The sequence below is a fragment of the Onychostoma macrolepis genome, chromosome 04, assembly GCF_012432095.1.
Source record: "Onychostoma macrolepis isolate SWU-2019 chromosome 04, ASM1243209v1, whole genome shotgun sequence".
Classification (NCBI taxonomy): Eukaryota; Metazoa; Chordata; class Actinopteri; order Cypriniformes; family Cyprinidae; genus Onychostoma; species Onychostoma macrolepis.
The window spans coordinates 6,030,914-6,047,270 of record NC_081158.1 but is presented as its reverse complement, the minus strand read 5'-3'; the positions used below and the strand labels follow the sequence as shown (position 1 = coordinate 6,047,270).

Sequence of the window (16,357 nt, the reverse complement as noted above, 5' to 3'; positions counted from 1 at the left end):
CATGCTTTCCATCAATAGATCCTAAACAGTTTGGGAAATTCCAGCGATGGTGGAACTCTGCTGCAATGTCCCGCCAGTCTTCTATGGTGGGAACAGGCATGTAGTCCTCCATCAGGCAGTCCCAAATGGCCTTTGGCACTTCTTGCACAATGCCAGCTACAGTGCTGTGCCCATCCCGGTAGCTGAAGGCAATAGTGCGGTATGAGTCCCCTGTTGCAAGGAACCTGAAGAAATAAGCAAGTGTCAAACCAGAAATTCATACAAAACCCATATTAAGCTATAAAAAAAAAAAACATACTTAACTCCTATAATTATACATACAAAAAACAACTTAAGAGTATTAAGAACAAATGCATATGATAAACATGTTTAAACTGTAAAAACATGTACATAGCATGTAACAACAAACATTCTATCAGAATTACGTGATATAGGCCTATATTACTCATTAAATAACATCAACCTATATATATATATATATATATAGGTCTTACATTAATGCTTAAATAGATCTATATATAAGGAGCTATTATATAAATATTCAATTGAGGCTACTCACCATAAACAAATTGGCAGCCGTTCACCGGGGGAAATGGCTTGGCGGTAGTTTGTGTTCTCCTTTGCAATCAGGGGACCCACCCTCCGCAGCAGCTCATCAAACTGGGTCCTGTCCAGCTGGAACCGGACTTAATCCAGCCGCAGCTCCTGCACCAGCCGATGGTACTCGACGTGCTGACTCTGAGCCTAAATGGTTTCGTGGACCCAGACAGGCCGAAGATATATAGCCGCAATGGCAAAAAGCAGGCGTTGTTCCTCGTTCATTGTTCAAATTAAACACTTTATGTACTGATTCCATTTATATTAAGCCTTTTCCCTCCAAAGTGTTTGATTTTAGCGGCAAGGAAGCTGTTTACTACGGGGGTAACTAGGCAACCAGTAGTGGGAACGCCCACTAGCGACCTCAATTGCCAGCAGTCAGCGACAAGCAGCGAAAAAGTCGCTGGCGGTGTGAACGGGGCTCTAGATTCATCGCCATTCAAACAATAGTTTGTGCCATAGAGTCATTAATGATGTTCAATGCCAAGCACGAGAGTTAATTTGAACTTTCGCCTGAAACTAAAGATTCTGATTTGTGTAAAAACATTGAGAACTCTTAATTAATGGAACAATCCCTTTTCTGCGTTGAACACAGGCAAAGAGGCACAAGTATTTTTTTCAAGAAAAATGGCAAATAGTTGAGCCTGTGGTTTGTGAGGCTGGATATGTGTAGAGATACTGGAACATACCGCAGGATTCATGTAATGGACAAGTCTATGTATGTTAATATTCTGTGTTCTCTCAAATCCATTTTCAGAAACAAAGATGCGAGAGAGAGTTTCTTGAAAGACAAACATAGTAAAAATGGTATTTAAAGGATAGTAATAATGGGTCGTATTTCCAAAAAAGCATCCACTGTTCTCTCATCAAAAGCATACACTGCAACTTCTCCTGTATTGTGACAATTTTGAAATGGCAAGATACTGAAGCCTCTTATTAATGGTCCGAATATTGTAGAAACTAAAGGCATTCAGCTTCCTTTTTTTCCAAAAACCATTTGCTTGGTTCAGTAATACATGTCACAGGAGATAATCTTGGTTACTTTAAATGGTTTATTAGGATTTGCTGAATCTTTCAGTGGACCACATTTCTGTAGGTTTTGCTTAGTAAGGATGTTATTTACTATATTTATGGAGGATATAATGTATTTTACATTCCAGAGAAGTTCATGCTGAACATTGTGGGGCTCTCAGTAAAAGACCTACACTACATTCAGTGTATGGTCTTACAAATTGTTGTTAAATTGATTACACAATTTTCATAGCATTAAAACTGCTCTGTTCGAAGAGGTTGTACATTTATAAGCTTAAGTTGATTTGTCAGTGCCTTGTAAAAAAGGGCTACATCAGAGTTTCAGTTACAGTTACACTGAATATAAAAATGGATGATAACAACAAACACCTGGGCTAGAATGCTACCCAATCATGGTGTGTCCTACGCCACACTCGCTTTATATTTTGGAGGTGTTATTGAAAGTTTACCAGAATTGACTCCTCCTGATACAGATTGTTTCTGACCCATTATGACTGATGGAATCCTATGTTTTCTCAAATATTTGGTCTAGGATCACCATGATAAAACCTTGTTATATCTCCTTGTTGTCCTCATTTATAGGCCCCGTGTAGCCACAGTTGACAATCTTGTGGCTCCATTATATCTGGGCACCTTGTTAGGAGGGACACTGGACTAGGAAGAAAAGGTAACAGTGAAAATATATCGGTTTATGTGAAGTAAAATTCATTAATACATAGCTTATTTCCTTTACAATCTCATTTGCCATATAAATATACTTTTGAAATTCAGTGTTCTGACTTATGATCCAACAAGTCATGTCATGCACAAAATTACACTGCTGTTTCTACACTACTATATAGTGAATTACCTTTCCAGTTCACCACAGAAACTTGCATGGACCTCCAATTCCATCATAGGACATGTTTTCATGCATACAGGACACTTTGCATCTGTCAACTTAAAAGTAATTATGTAAAATACAAATAAAGCAGTCAGAATGATGTCCTCCCTTCCTTAAAAGGCTGGAGGTGAAACAGTTACCTGCTAGTAGACAAAAACCCTACATTAACAAAAAAAAAACACAGATTTGTAAATAACTGAATTTCCCTTTTGTTTTCCGAGTCTGAGAGTGTCTCACGCTCCAGAGCATTAAATTCCCTTACATGTAGGCCAAGAATCTGTGGTGGCATTCTTTTAAAGCATTTCTTTTGGCAAGATGGAAGAGGTGACGGATCAAATTCGTCCTTTAAAGGCACAATATACAGCATGGTTTTCCCCTCTCCAGTCACACTTTTAATGGTACTGCCACCGTATTCTTCTGAATATTCAGTCGCCGCCTTCCCTGAATAAACAATTACAAATATATACTCCGTAATAAGTAGGCTAAAGCTTTATTTGTATACATCATCTTTTAAAATAATCTTACAAAGTGCTTTATAGAAAACACTTAAATGTAATTTCATATACAAAACCAAAAGAGCTAAAATGAGAGAGTAAATAAATAACCTGACGGTCATACTAGTAATGCACTGAAATTACTCAGTAATACTTTTGCTTGGCTGATGTTGGAGGTTAAAAATATATATATATTTTTTTTACTCCCACTCATGTCATTCTAAACCTGACTTTCTGATAGTGAGAAAAGTAAGATATCCCAAAGAATGTCTCACTTGTTTTTGTCCATATAATGAAAGAGTGTGCTAAATGCATAAATGTGAAAATGTTGTATTAGAAACAGGACGTGTCATTGTTTGTCAGACATGACTGCAAACTGAGACCTGGCCATTTGCTAGAATCACATGTAACATACTGTATATATGTTAGATTCAAACAAAATTGACTTACTGATTTATTAATGTCTATATATGTACAGGGCAACAGGCAGAAAACAAAGGCAAAAAGTAATCCACAAACACAGAGTAAACGAAAACAAGGTAATAGAACACAATTCTAAAGCAACAATGACTAAGTGAGCAGGGTATTTAACAGGGTGAGCTAATAAGTAAATGACAAACAGCTGAAAGTAATAGAACAATCATGAGTGCAAAGGGTGATGGGAACTGAAGTTCATAACAGACAAACAATGATCCAGAAGACTGCCCTGGTGGCTGTGACATAACCCCCGCTTTAAGGAGCGGATTCCAGAAGCTCCACCAAGTGTCAGAAAATTCCAGGAGGGAGGTGTAACGGAGGTGGATCAGGGGGAGGGATGGCGGGCCAGGCCTGTGTAGTGGACGAGGACCCAGAGGCAGAGCAGGAGGCCAGGGTGGGGCCAGAGACCCCCATGGTGGAGCAGATATAGCGTTTGGACTAATCAGACACACATTTATTCATTATATTTAATGAATAATCCAGCAAACCCCCTATAAAAATGTGAAAATTATGATAAATGTTATATTTGTTATCATTAAACGTAATGAGCAATAGGTAGATGTTTGTTTAATAACAAGTTCTGTGTAAAATCCTTTTTAAACCAATCCCATTTTGTCTGTTACTGGGTTGAGGAAAAAATAAAATAATAAAAGGTATTTAACGCCTGAGGTGGGAAAATATGATGTTTTTTTTTTTTTGATATTTGCCTAATGATGTGGGGTATTTAGAAAATGAATGTAGTTGAAAAAATATATTTCAAGTTCAAATGTTACCGAATCCCAGGCCCACATATAATTCAGTTTAATGTGACGTTGAGGGGAAATCAGGAAATAGGAGACAGTACTGGCTTTAGATGAGTTTATTTGAGCTGATGTTCTGTGATTGTGTTCAAAAGATATGATAAGTGCAAAACATAGTTATAACCAAACCAGATATACAAAGAATTTCTTAAGACACATATTTCATAATGCAGAAATAAAACAGACTTCTGGTTACTTTTAAAACCCAATAAGCAGATTCACTCAGAACTTACTAAATAACAATTTAAACATAAAAGTAAACCAGAAAAATAATGAAGTAGCCCATGAAAAGCGTGAATGTAAGTTAGCTCTTAATATCTGCTGCAGATGAAGTTGAGTTTGTGAGATTGAGGAAGGCTGATCCAGCACTGATCTCCTCCAGACTGAACTGCTCCTTTTCTCTTCTCGAGTTTGGAGTTTTCTGGAGTCGTTCCGTTCCCTGGAGCCCAGTTCTGATAGCACACGATCTCTCCACTCAGCCAGAGCCACATGTTCATGATGCAGTAGTTGTGTAAACCCAACCACACCGCCGCAGTAGACGCCCGTTTAACCACGTTCATCACATCACGCTGAATCTCTTCTGAATGAACCGAGACCAGATCCACATGATTCTGTCTGCAGTATCTCAGAGCTTCAGCCCACGTCAGACTCTCTCTGATCACAATCAGTTTATCTGGAAACCAAACAAACCACAAGCTGAAGCTAGAGAGAGACTGATCAAAAACAAGTTCTGTGTAAAATCCTTTTAAACCAATCCCATTTTGTCTGTTACTGGGTTGAGGAAAAAAATAAAATAATAAAAGGTCTTTAATGCCTGAGGTGGGAAAATATGATTTTTTTTTTTTTTTTGATATTTGCCTAATGATGTGGGGTATTTAGAAAATGAATGTAGTTGAAAAAATATATTTCAAGTTCAAATGTTACCGAATCCCAGGCCCACATATAATTCAGTTTAATGTGACGTTGAGGGGAAATCAGGAAATAGGAGACAGTACTGACTTTAGATGAGTTTATTTGAGCTGATGTTCTGTGTTTGTGTTCAAATGATATGATAAGTGCAAAACATAGTTTAACCACACCGGATATACAAAGAATTTCTTATTTCATAATGCAGAAATAAAACAGACTTCTGGCTACTTTTAAAACCCAATAAGCAGATTCACTCAGAACTTACTAAATAACAAATCAAACATAAAAGTAAACCAGAAAAATAATGAAGTAGCCCATGAAAAGCGTGAATGTAAGTAAACACATTAGCTCTTAATATCTGCTGCAGATGAAGTTGAGTTTGTGAGATTGAGGAAGGCTGATCCAGCGCTGATCTCCTCCAGACTGAACTGCTCCTTTTCTCTTCTCGAGTTTGCAGTTTTCTGGAGTCGTTCCGTTCCCTGGAGCCCAGTTCTGATAGCACACGATCTCTCCACTCAGCCAGAGCCACATGTTCATGATGCAGTAGTTGTGTAAACCCAACCACACCGCCGCAGTAGACGCCCGTTTAACCACGTTCATCACACGACGCTGAATCTCTTCTGAATGAACCGAGACCAGATCCACATGATTCTGTCTGCAGTATCTCAGAGCTTCAGCCCACGTCAGACTCTCTCTGATCACAATCAGTTTATCTGGAAACCAAACAAACCACAAGCTGAAGCTAGAGAGAGACTGATCAAAAACAACATGCAGAACAAACACTGAGGATGAATTTGTCATGTCAGATATGAAGCGTGAAATTTAAGAGATCTGGAGGTGATGGATGAAGCGTGTGTTTGTGAGGATCTACTGACCTTCATGACACACAAAAGGATATAGACTGGTGCAAGAGACGTCAATCCATCCTTCCTGAGTGATCAGTTTCATCACTGTACAGTCTTCACCACCTCCATAATTATCAGGTTGGTCAGACCTCCAGTATCTGAATGAGGAGTTACTCTGATCTGACCACTGCCATGAGTCTCTGACTCTGAACAGACCGATCCAGACTTGTGATCCAGATAACTGTCTATCACTAATGATCTTCTGAACCTGTTGATTCTCATTCTGGTTCCTCACACTGACCAGATCAATGTGATTCTGTCTGCAGTAACTCTGAGCATCTCTCCAATACATCATCTGATTGACAAAGACGAGTCCTGTGTTCGCTTTAAGAAAAACAAATGAGAAAAAGATTCATGAATCTGCAGATATTCATATTATTTCTCAGCAACGAGGGTTTATGTTGAAATGGACTTTCATTCCTGCAGTTGATATTGCTTCCTCTTCATATGATGTCAACTCACAGTCAACATTATAACAGTAAATTTCATTTACTGGTGTTACAAAACATGCTTGAACTTCTTCCTTACTCTTTTTTCACTGATTAACATGCATATGAGGACCTCCAATGACTATACAGGTGCTGGTCATATAATTAGAATATCATCAAAAGTTGATTTATTTCACTAATTCCATTCAAAAGTGAAACTTGTATATTATATTCATTCATTACACACAGACTGATATATTTCAAATGTTTATTTCTTTTAATTTTGATGATTAAAGCTTACAGCTCATGAAAGTCAAAAATCAGTATCTCAAAATATTAGAATATTACTTAAGACCAATACAAAGAAAGGATTTTAGAAATCTTGGCCAACTGAAAAGTATGAAAATTAAAAGTATGAGCATGTACAGCACTCAATACTTACTTGGGGCCTTTTGCCTGAATTACTGCAGCAATGCGGCAGTAATTCCTTCAGAAATAAACATTTGAAATATATCAGTCTGTGTGTAATGAATGAATATAATATACAAGTTTCACTTTTTGAATGGAATTAGTGAAATAAATCAACTTTTGATGATATTCTAATTATATGACCAGCACCTGTACACGACTCACGCTCACATTCACTTAGGCCATTTTTATACTGCAACAGCAGCACAGAAGCTACATAGGATAGCACAAAAGGTGCATTCACATGAATTACAAGAGCAAGAAATTAATTTTAATATCCAACAGGAACATAAAATGCACTGTACGTATATTATTAAGACAATACTATCATGTCAAAAGTCTTATTCTGGTTAAAGAATGAACATGTGAGTTCTTACTTTAGAGTCTGATGTTTCTGTCTGAAGCTTTAATGTGATTATTATATCTGATCTCATCCCTCATTCAGCATCACATCATCTATGACTCTAAACAAAAGCCCTTTTCATATTTCTTCCTCATTTGTGTTTTTATGATATTGTTTATGATATTGTTCCTCTGCGTTGGTCTGTAATTCTCTGGAAGTGTGTTCATTTGAATGTGGTAGAGACTAAGGGTCCGTATGTGTCTGTATGCACACAATGTATTGACACGAGCAGATAAAAGACAAGCAACAACACACTCCAACTCTTTATTTATGGAAATCATAGGCACAGAGAACGCCCACATTATTACACAATGTACACATTCAAATGAAAACACACACATACAGTCAGTCAGTCGCACACAGAGAAACATTTAAAAGCACTGAATCTTCATGTCAGCCTGCACCATGAGTTTTATTATAAAATGGCTTCACTATTGAATCGCTACATTACATTTCTCTGCAACGAGGGTTTATGTTGTAATGGACTTTCATTCCTGCAGTTGATATTGCTTCCTCTTCATATGATGTCAACTCACAGTCAACATTATAACAGTAAATTTCATTTACTGGTGTTACAAAACATGCTTGAACTTCTTCCTTCCTCTTTTTTTCACTGATTAACATGCATATGAGGACCTCCAATGACTATACAGGTGCTGGTCATATAATTAGAATATCATCAAAAAGTTGATTTATTTCACTAATTCCATTCAAAAAGTGAAACTTGTATATTATATTCATTCATTACACACAGACTGATATATTTCAAATGTTTATTTCTTTTAATTTTGATGATTAAAGCTTACAGCTCATGAAAGTCAAAAATCAGTATCTCAAAATATTAGAATATTACTTAAGACCAATACAAAGAAAGGATTTTTAGAAATCTTGGCCAACTGAAAAGTATGAAAATTAAAAGTATGAGCATGTACAGCACTCAATACTTACTTGGGGCTCCTTTTGCCTGAATTACTGCAGCAATGCGGCAGTAATTCCCTTCAGAAATAAACATTTGAAATATATCAGTCTGTGTGTAATGAATGAATATAATATACAAGTTTCACTTTTTGAATGGAATTAGTGAAATAAATCAACTTTTTGATGATATTCTAATTATATGACCAGCACCTGTACACGACTCACGCTCACATTCACTTAGGCCATTTTCATACTGCAACAGCAGCACAGAAGCTACATAGGATAGCACAAAAAGGTGCATTAACATGAATTACAAGAGCAAGAAATTAATTTTAATATAGAAACATTACAAAAATGAAAATTAGAATTCATAAATAATTAAATATATACTCTGTCACTTCAACAGTTGAGTTAAAATAATGTTTTTAATTATTAGCGTGTCTTTGTGCATTCCATGAGGAGAATAATTCAGCACCTCCAGTGGTGTTTGTAATGTAGCTGTAGGTGGTAAATTTTATTAGCAAACATTATAAAATTACATTTAGCTTAACCTAAAGTGTTAATTAATACATCAATTAACAAACGTACTAAGATGCAATTAAGATGGCCATTATTCACATTTGAATTCAAATGACTGATATTGTAGGTGTCATGCCCATGGACCTTTTTGTTGTGTTTTCTTTCCTCATGTGTTCTGTGACCTAGTTTTCCCCAGTGTTTGATTTCGTCATTTGGTTCACCTGTGTCTCATTAATTATCCTCGTTTGCTTTAGTACTTAAGTACTAGTCCGGTATTGTAAATGTCCATACGTGTGTCTCCTTTCTGCCTACCTGTGCACTTGAGCTTGAGGTCACAAACTGATGGCCGGACATTCTCCTTCAGGATTTTCTGATAGAGAGCAGAATTCATGGTTCCATCAATTATGGAAAGTCATCCAGGTTCTGAAGCTGCAAAGCAGCCTCAGACCATCACACTATCACGGGTTTTACGTCAGATGTAACGGGACACGCACCTTCCAAAAAGTTCAACTTTTGTCGCATCAGTCCACAGAATATTTGCCCAAAAGTCTTGGGGATAATCAAGATATTTTTTGGCAGATGTGAGACGAGCCTTTGTGTTCTTTTTGGTCAGCGATGGCTTTTGCCTCGGATCTCTCCCATGGATGCTGTTTTTGCCCAGTCTCTTTCTTATTGTTGAATCATGAACACTGACCTTAATTGAGGCAAGTGAGGCCTGCAGTTCTTTAGATGTTGTTCTGGGTTCTTTTATGACCTCCTGGATGAGTCGTCTTTGTGCTCTTGGAGTAATTTTGGTAGGCCGGCCACTTCCTGGGAAGGTTCACCTCTGTTCCAAGTTTTCTCCATTTGTGGATAATGGCTCTGACCATGGTTTGCCGGAGTCCCAAAGCCTTAGATGAGAAACAAAATAGTTTACATGTATCAGTCTGGAAAGGGTTATAAAGCCATTTCTGTTTATGAATGATGTGTTGCTCTTTAAACATGCTTCACTTTGTCAGACAGGTTCTATTCAAGTGATTTCTTGATTCAACAGGTCTGGCAGTAATCAGGCCTGGGTTTGGCTAGTGAAATTTAACTCAGCTTTCTAAAATAATGTGGTTAATCACAGTTCTTTCATGATTTAATAGGAGGGGGCAAGCACTTTTTCACACAGGGCCATGTGGGTTTGGATTTTGTTTTCCCTTCATAATAAAAAACTTCATTTAAAAACTGCATGTTGTGTTTACTTGTGTTATCTTTGATTAATATTTAAATTTGTTTGATGATCTGAAACATTAAAGTGTGACAAACATGCAAAAAATTTAAAAATCAGGAAGGGGGCCAACACTTTTTCACACCACTGTACATTTGATGCCGTTTCACTTACCGTCTTTTATATCTGGGACTGCTCCATCTTTCAGTATCAAACGATGTGCAAATCCAGCGTCGAACTGGGCCTTGTTTATAAAACGTTCGTCAACAAACACACTTGAAAAACTGCCCCAAAAAACCAAACTGCATCCACTGTTTACGTAACGCTGGGTTCTTCGGGAAGCTGAACAAGGTTATCTTTCCCTCACAACCAAAAACACACTTCTTTAGAGACATTCTTCCCGAGCGAGTCCCCTGCAGCGCTGCCGGATGAAGCGCGTTGATGGGCGCTCTCTTGCTCTCGCTCTGGTCGATGCGTGCACGGACGCGTTCTTCCAGGAGAAATGCCCATATAAGGAGTTCCACCCTCGTTTACGTCACGAAGAGCCACAATTGAAAAAAAACCTCTCTGAAACTTGTACGAACCCGGAAGTAAGATTTTTGGCACAGAAATACTCTGTTAACTCTTTCCCCGCCAGCCACCACCAGCATTTTTGATGATTTTCACCTAAATTTGACGGCCCTCAGAATATTTTCTGCTATGAATATATGAACATATTATATTTAAAAATAAAGAACCGAGCCTCTGCTTTTAAACAACAAAAAAAACTATTTTATTCTATCTTCATGTGTTATCACCACTTGAATGCACATAGGTTTCTTCAGAAATACAACATTTTGGACAAAAAACTGAGAAAAATGCATTTTTATCAAATTAGTGCATTTTTAAGCAAAGTACATTCAAATGTCATATTCTTTCACCTGTAAATAATTATATGAATAATTAAAATTGCATTCAATAAACAGAACAAACACACACACACACAGACATATAGGCTACATACATATACTGTACACACACACACACACACACACACACACACAGACATCCCCCCCCCCCCCTCATCGTTTTCACCGTGGCAGGTGTCGATTTAAAAGTATGCACATTCCTACCTTATTTGTAAATTAAATTCATCTCCAATCCTTCGTCTATAGTTTCAGGTTTATCCATAGTTATTCGAATGCTAGAAAACAGCTGCTTTTCCCAAGTAGAAACCGCCAAATAACGTTTACATGTATATGATACATAATATTCAGAGGGTGAGGAGATGGGTGATTCCCCCGCTCTATATGTCTCCGCATAGACTGAATGATTTTTTTATTTTATTTAGGCTATTTATTTATTCATTTATTTTTTATTCCCAGTGAATAGGAGTTAAAACTCCCACCCGGGTGACACTACTCCAATAATAGACCATGAAAATACAAAATAAATTAATGAATTAAAATATAAAAATATTGCCAAGTAACGTTGCAAACAACAATAAAATCAGAGAAGGACTTTAACTGTGAGCGACAAAGGTATTATTTCTTATTTTTTCCTGATGTTTGTTATTATTTAAAATTTTAAATACATTTTTATAAACCTTTTTTTTTTTTTACCACTTGTTGACAATAACGTCTTCAACATCGTCTATGACCAGCTATGTTTTTAGTGGACTTTCAAAATTTGCTTTGCTTGAGAAAGCATGAAAATATACAGTTATGATGTTTGTTTTTTTTTCCATATGATTTAGTCAAGTTAGTTTTGCATCAAACACAATGTAATTTTCAGCAATCGAGATCTGGCAGCAACAGCGCGTTTTTCTGCTTGGGCGAGGCTTCGCGGACAGTTTACCTCACACATGAAATCAGCCGCATACCAGCAAAACACTGAGAACACGCTACAATCCTGACGAGTCACAGCCACAGAGCGGAGGTGCCAAAGCTGCAGAGAATCCGCTTTCCCGGAAGCTTCCGTCACTCACTAGATTTACAGAAAAATGTTTGTCAAATAAATAATTTTACATACTTATTCCCAACACTTTATTAAGCTGTAAGTCACATCTCAAATGACAAGGGATCAACTTATAATCATGTTTATATTCATGTTTATTAATCCACATACTTTAATTTAGAGTGAATAAGTTGAAAATTATTCTGATCAAGTTCTGATTGTTTATTGAAGTTTCTCAGTTACATCTCAGTTACACAATGTAAAGGAAAAAGGCCTTTCTGCTTATATCTGTTACTTAGGGCCAAGTAAGACTTTTTTTTTTTTCAGATTTTATAATTTACATTTCGGTTTAATATAAACAGCATCAACCTAAACTTGGTTCTGTGTTGAACAAGACTGGTTAAAACAGTTACTTCAGTTTCAAATAAAAACTAAGTTACAGAAACAACAAACCTCTGCACTCTTTTTTATTTATTTTTTTTACATCTCAAATTTATATCTCTCCCTTTTTTCTAAGGAGTGTTGCCATGAACTCTGCCTAGGTGTCGAACAAGAGCATCTTGAATTGCCAAGGCCTCATTACTAGGTACAGGATTGCACTGACGTGGAGGAGGCTGTGCAAGTGGTTCCAGAGGCCTCTTTTCTCTCTCACACAAGTCATGTAAAACACAGCAGGCAACCACAACTGTGGCATGAATTTGTAGTCGATGTCGGAACGTTTAGCCAGAACACGCCACCTTGATTTCAGATGGCCAAATGTATGCTCAACCTTCACACGGCTGCCACTCAGGTGAAGGTTGAATGCTGACGTCTCTGCTGAAAGAGGGACCAGAGAATCCTTTCATGAGCCAAGGAAGGGGGGGCAGGGTCTCCTGCTATTAGTAGAGGAACCTGTACACCTTCTACTTCAATCCAGTGTTGGGGATGATTTTGGGGGCCTTCCTTAACAGTAACCATAGCGACAGTGACCAAAGTAAAATCAAAGATGGCAGAATTTATGTGACCGCTGCACCTGATGTTCATAAACTTTCATAACTGGTAAGCCTAAGTGTTTTTTTTCTTTTGCCTTGTTAAGTGGCCGAGCCTTGATGAATCTGTTGCTTGACATGTGCTTACTGAAAGTTGCATGCAATCGTGAAATACAGCATCCTTTTTTGTTTGTTTGTTTTGTTAAATTGGCTATTAGTTATTATATAAAAAAATTCGGGTTCGGGCTCTAAATTTTAACTGTGCCGCTCGATTCGGGTCGGGTCGGGTCAGACGATGTCGGGCACGGGCCTGGTTCGGGCTTCAATTTAAAGCCCGTGCAGACCTCTACTGTAAATCTTAATTTCAGCACTCGAATTTCTGAAGTAGCTGACGGGCTAAACGCGAGGTGTTTCTCCGTCTTGAAACATGCTGTTACAGACGGACACTTAGCTATGGCTTAGCGCTGCCTCCACTTGAGCTGAGTGATACTAATATTACTGTACATTAAACGCTATGCTTTACTTCTAGGTCGAACAGTTCTCAAATCGACTTCATGTCAGAGTAATATCTTACTGATATGTGAGACAAATGTTAAGGTCGAGATTGAGGAGCAGTTTGCAAAGGGTTGCGAACTAAAGTAGCGATAAAGTAACTTACAATATTCATAGCTATTGCAACAGCAGCCTCATGCAAAACAAAAAAAACCAAAAAACCGCAGTCTCACGCGGTAATCACCATTTATACTGGAACACAAGCCAACTTAATTTAGCTAGCTACAAACAGGCTAATCTAACCACCAGCATAGCCCAATTACTTCAAAAATAAGTTGCTTGCCGTTAGCTTGTTCCTTCATGTTTTACGTAGCCTCTGGAAATATGGACAGTTGCCTGCAGCATCTAAAAGTTAGGCTTCAGGAGTGAGATTGGTTGGATGAGGGAAAGGACATTAAGGTAAGCCAATCAGAAGCAGAGTAGGGCGGGTCCATTCCTTTGCCAACGGGAAAAAACGCTACAGGTGACATGACACAGATGACTCGCAGATACGACCCCCCCACCCCCCCAAATTTATGACCTATTTCAATGTGAAAACGGCGAATTTCGCCGAAAGGTGATAAGTTTGCACCCCTGGCATATGAATTTTGATTTGCGCAGATCGATCAGCGTCTGACTTAAAACAGTGTGTGTCATCATTCTCAAGCAGACACTGATTATGTTCATCGCAGTTTCTAAAATAAATAGTCCTATTCGTGAAATATATTTGACTTGAAACAAAAGAAAAACTGCGACGCTACTTTTAAAACAGTGTAGCTTTTCCAGTTTTCTAGTTTTTCCAGCAAGTAGCGATGTAGCGCGACCAAACACTACATTCCGTTTTGCGTTGTGACGAGTCACGAGCGTGTAATGCATAGAAGCAGCGCAGGCAGCATCTTCTTCTGACTAGATCACAAACTAAATTTGATAATTACCGCCATCTGTTGTGATATCACGCATCGTCCGGCTTTACAGTCTTTCCACCGACAAGAGATTGATCGTCTGATGATATTGATAAGGATGCACAGGAGAGGATATTTCACATGAATCAACTGTAATTTACGCAAAACAAAGATTAAAATGCGGTCTACGTCGAAGACTTAAAGGGATAGTTCACCCAAAAATGAAAATTCTGTAATTTACTCACCTTCAAGTAGTTCCAAACCTGTATGAATGCTGAACACAAAGGAAGATATTCTGAAGAATGTGGGAAACAGAGCAGTTCTGGGGCACCATTGACTTCCATAGTATTTTTTTTCCCTACTATGGAAGTCAATGGTGCCCCAAAACAGCCTGTTTACAAACTTTATTCAAAATATCTTCCTCTGTGTTCGGCAGAAAAAAGAAATTCATACAGGTTTGGAACTTTTTTACCCCAAAGTGTACATTAACTAACATGCAGGAACTACTGTTTTATACAAATTCAGCTCATCTAAATCAGATATTTGGTGTTTTTTGGTGGTTTGTAAAAAAGTGGAAGAGCAGAGGTTGTGTGACTGCATTTGGATGGAGAAGGAACTGAACGGTAGGAGGAAGGTTAACATTTTGAAGGGGCAATAGTGGCCCAAAAGAAGAGCAAGAACACAAGACAAACGTCTGATTTCTGTGCATTATTATGATATAAAGACAGTAAACCAATACATAACCTAACCATCATCTCTATGCTAACACTGATTTTAATTTGGAAAATTGCATCTGCTTAATGAATACATTATTGTAGGAGGGCAGCAGTGGAATCACTCAAAACAGGATGAGATGAAGTTGTTTTTAATTATGAATGCATCATTGTGCGTTGGATGAGTTAGGTTAAACGTAAATATTGCAAGAAATCCACTGTCATTCACTGATGTTTGTGACATAGCTGCAGGTGGAAAATTTATAAACAATTTTGCAGTGTGCCATTTTCATGAATCTTTCTTCTAGAGCATGTTTGATTTAGTTTACCCCAAAGTGTTAATTAATACATTAACTAACATGCAGGAACTGACATGTAATTAAGGTGGTGTTATTCATGCGGTAATTCATATGACTCATGTCGTAGTTAAGTTAGTTCTTCATTAGTTCTTGATTAATACATGTCTTAACTCTTCATTAGTTCATAGTCAAGTAATTATTAATTAAGGTATTAGTACATGATAATTCATGTACTGTTATTGTAAAGTGTTACCGAATTTATTAACATACACGTTTAACTGTCAAATCGGACGTTTGCGAAGCGTTTGTAAATCCGGAGGAGAGTTTTCAGGAAGGTCTGTTTTACGTGCAAATTACTCAGAATTTACTCCTATATTTACGAATGTTTCATGAATGAGGCCCAATGTCCATCAAAACCATGTTCCAAAAAGGTAATATTTTTGCAGAAACTCCAGAATATATGAAGATGGTCAACATCGACCTGACCACACATCCTGCAGCATAGTTGTGGTGTGGATAATTGTTTACTTTTAATTTTAGAAGTGATGAAAATACGCACCAGATTTTTCCATGCAAACTCTTTCCACCTCCGTGAACAGGTAATTGTATGTGTCTTACAAGCAAAATACAATTTTTCATTCGGAATTTCTTCCCCTTATTATCTTTCCAACCTGATCTCACAGAATTCTGTGTAATGTTCACGGACTTAATTAACCCCGAATCTGTGGTGGCATCACGGAATCGCCGAAAATTCCGTGATGGGCTCACAGAAGGCATCAGCCGTGGTCCATGCACGGATTCACTGGTTCAACACCAGCGCTGCATCGGACCACGTAAAAAGAGTGACTCCGATGCAGTTATACTTTCACTGGAGTACCTGACCCCACCCCTACCCTAAACCTACCCAGTTCTGAACAATAATGATGACGATAAATTTCCCAGTATCGCGTCGGCATATTGATGCTAAGGGTTTCCGTGCGTGGA

General features: G+C 37.8%; 2 protein-coding genes across 2 annotated transcripts; both read right to left on the bottom strand.

Annotated features, from left to right (window-relative positions):
- Positions 1–4,188: 4,188 nt before the first annotated feature.
- Positions 4,189–5,225, bottom strand: LOC131538452 (lithostathine-1-alpha-like). Its single transcript, XM_058772330.1, has 2 exons — positions 5,208–5,225; positions 4,189–4,996 (listed from the first exon to the last, which is right to left on the bottom strand). Exons 1-2 carry the CDS (start codon positions 5,223–5,225, stop codon positions 4,595–4,597), a joined length of 420 nt encoding a protein of 139 aa, XP_058628313.1. The 3' UTR covers positions 4,189–4,594.
- On the bottom strand, positions 5,098–14,419 carry LOC131538451 (C-type mannose receptor 2-like). The gene is made up of 4 exons (XM_058772329.1): positions 14,395–14,419; positions 8,525–8,587; positions 6,068–6,421; positions 5,098–5,905 (listed from the first exon to the last, which is right to left on the bottom strand). The coding sequence occupies exons 1-4, from the start codon at positions 14,417–14,419 to the stop codon at positions 5,544–5,546; spliced, it is 804 nt and encodes a 267-aa protein (XP_058628312.1). The 3' UTR covers positions 5,098–5,543.
- Between the last annotated feature and the right edge of the window lie 1,938 nt (positions 14,420–16,357).

Coding starts and splice junctions, on each gene's coding strand:
- LOC131538451 (XM_058772329.1), bottom strand. CDS start 14,419: ATGCGTGATATCACAACAGATGGCG. Junction 8,588..14,394: donor TGATATCACAACAGATGGCG/GTAATTATCAAA, acceptor TATCCTATGTAG/CTTCTGTGCTGCTGTTGCAG. Junction 6,422..8,524: donor TGAGCGTGAGTCGTGTACAG/GTGCTGGTCATA, acceptor TTTTTCTTAAAG/CGAACACAGGACTCGTCTTT.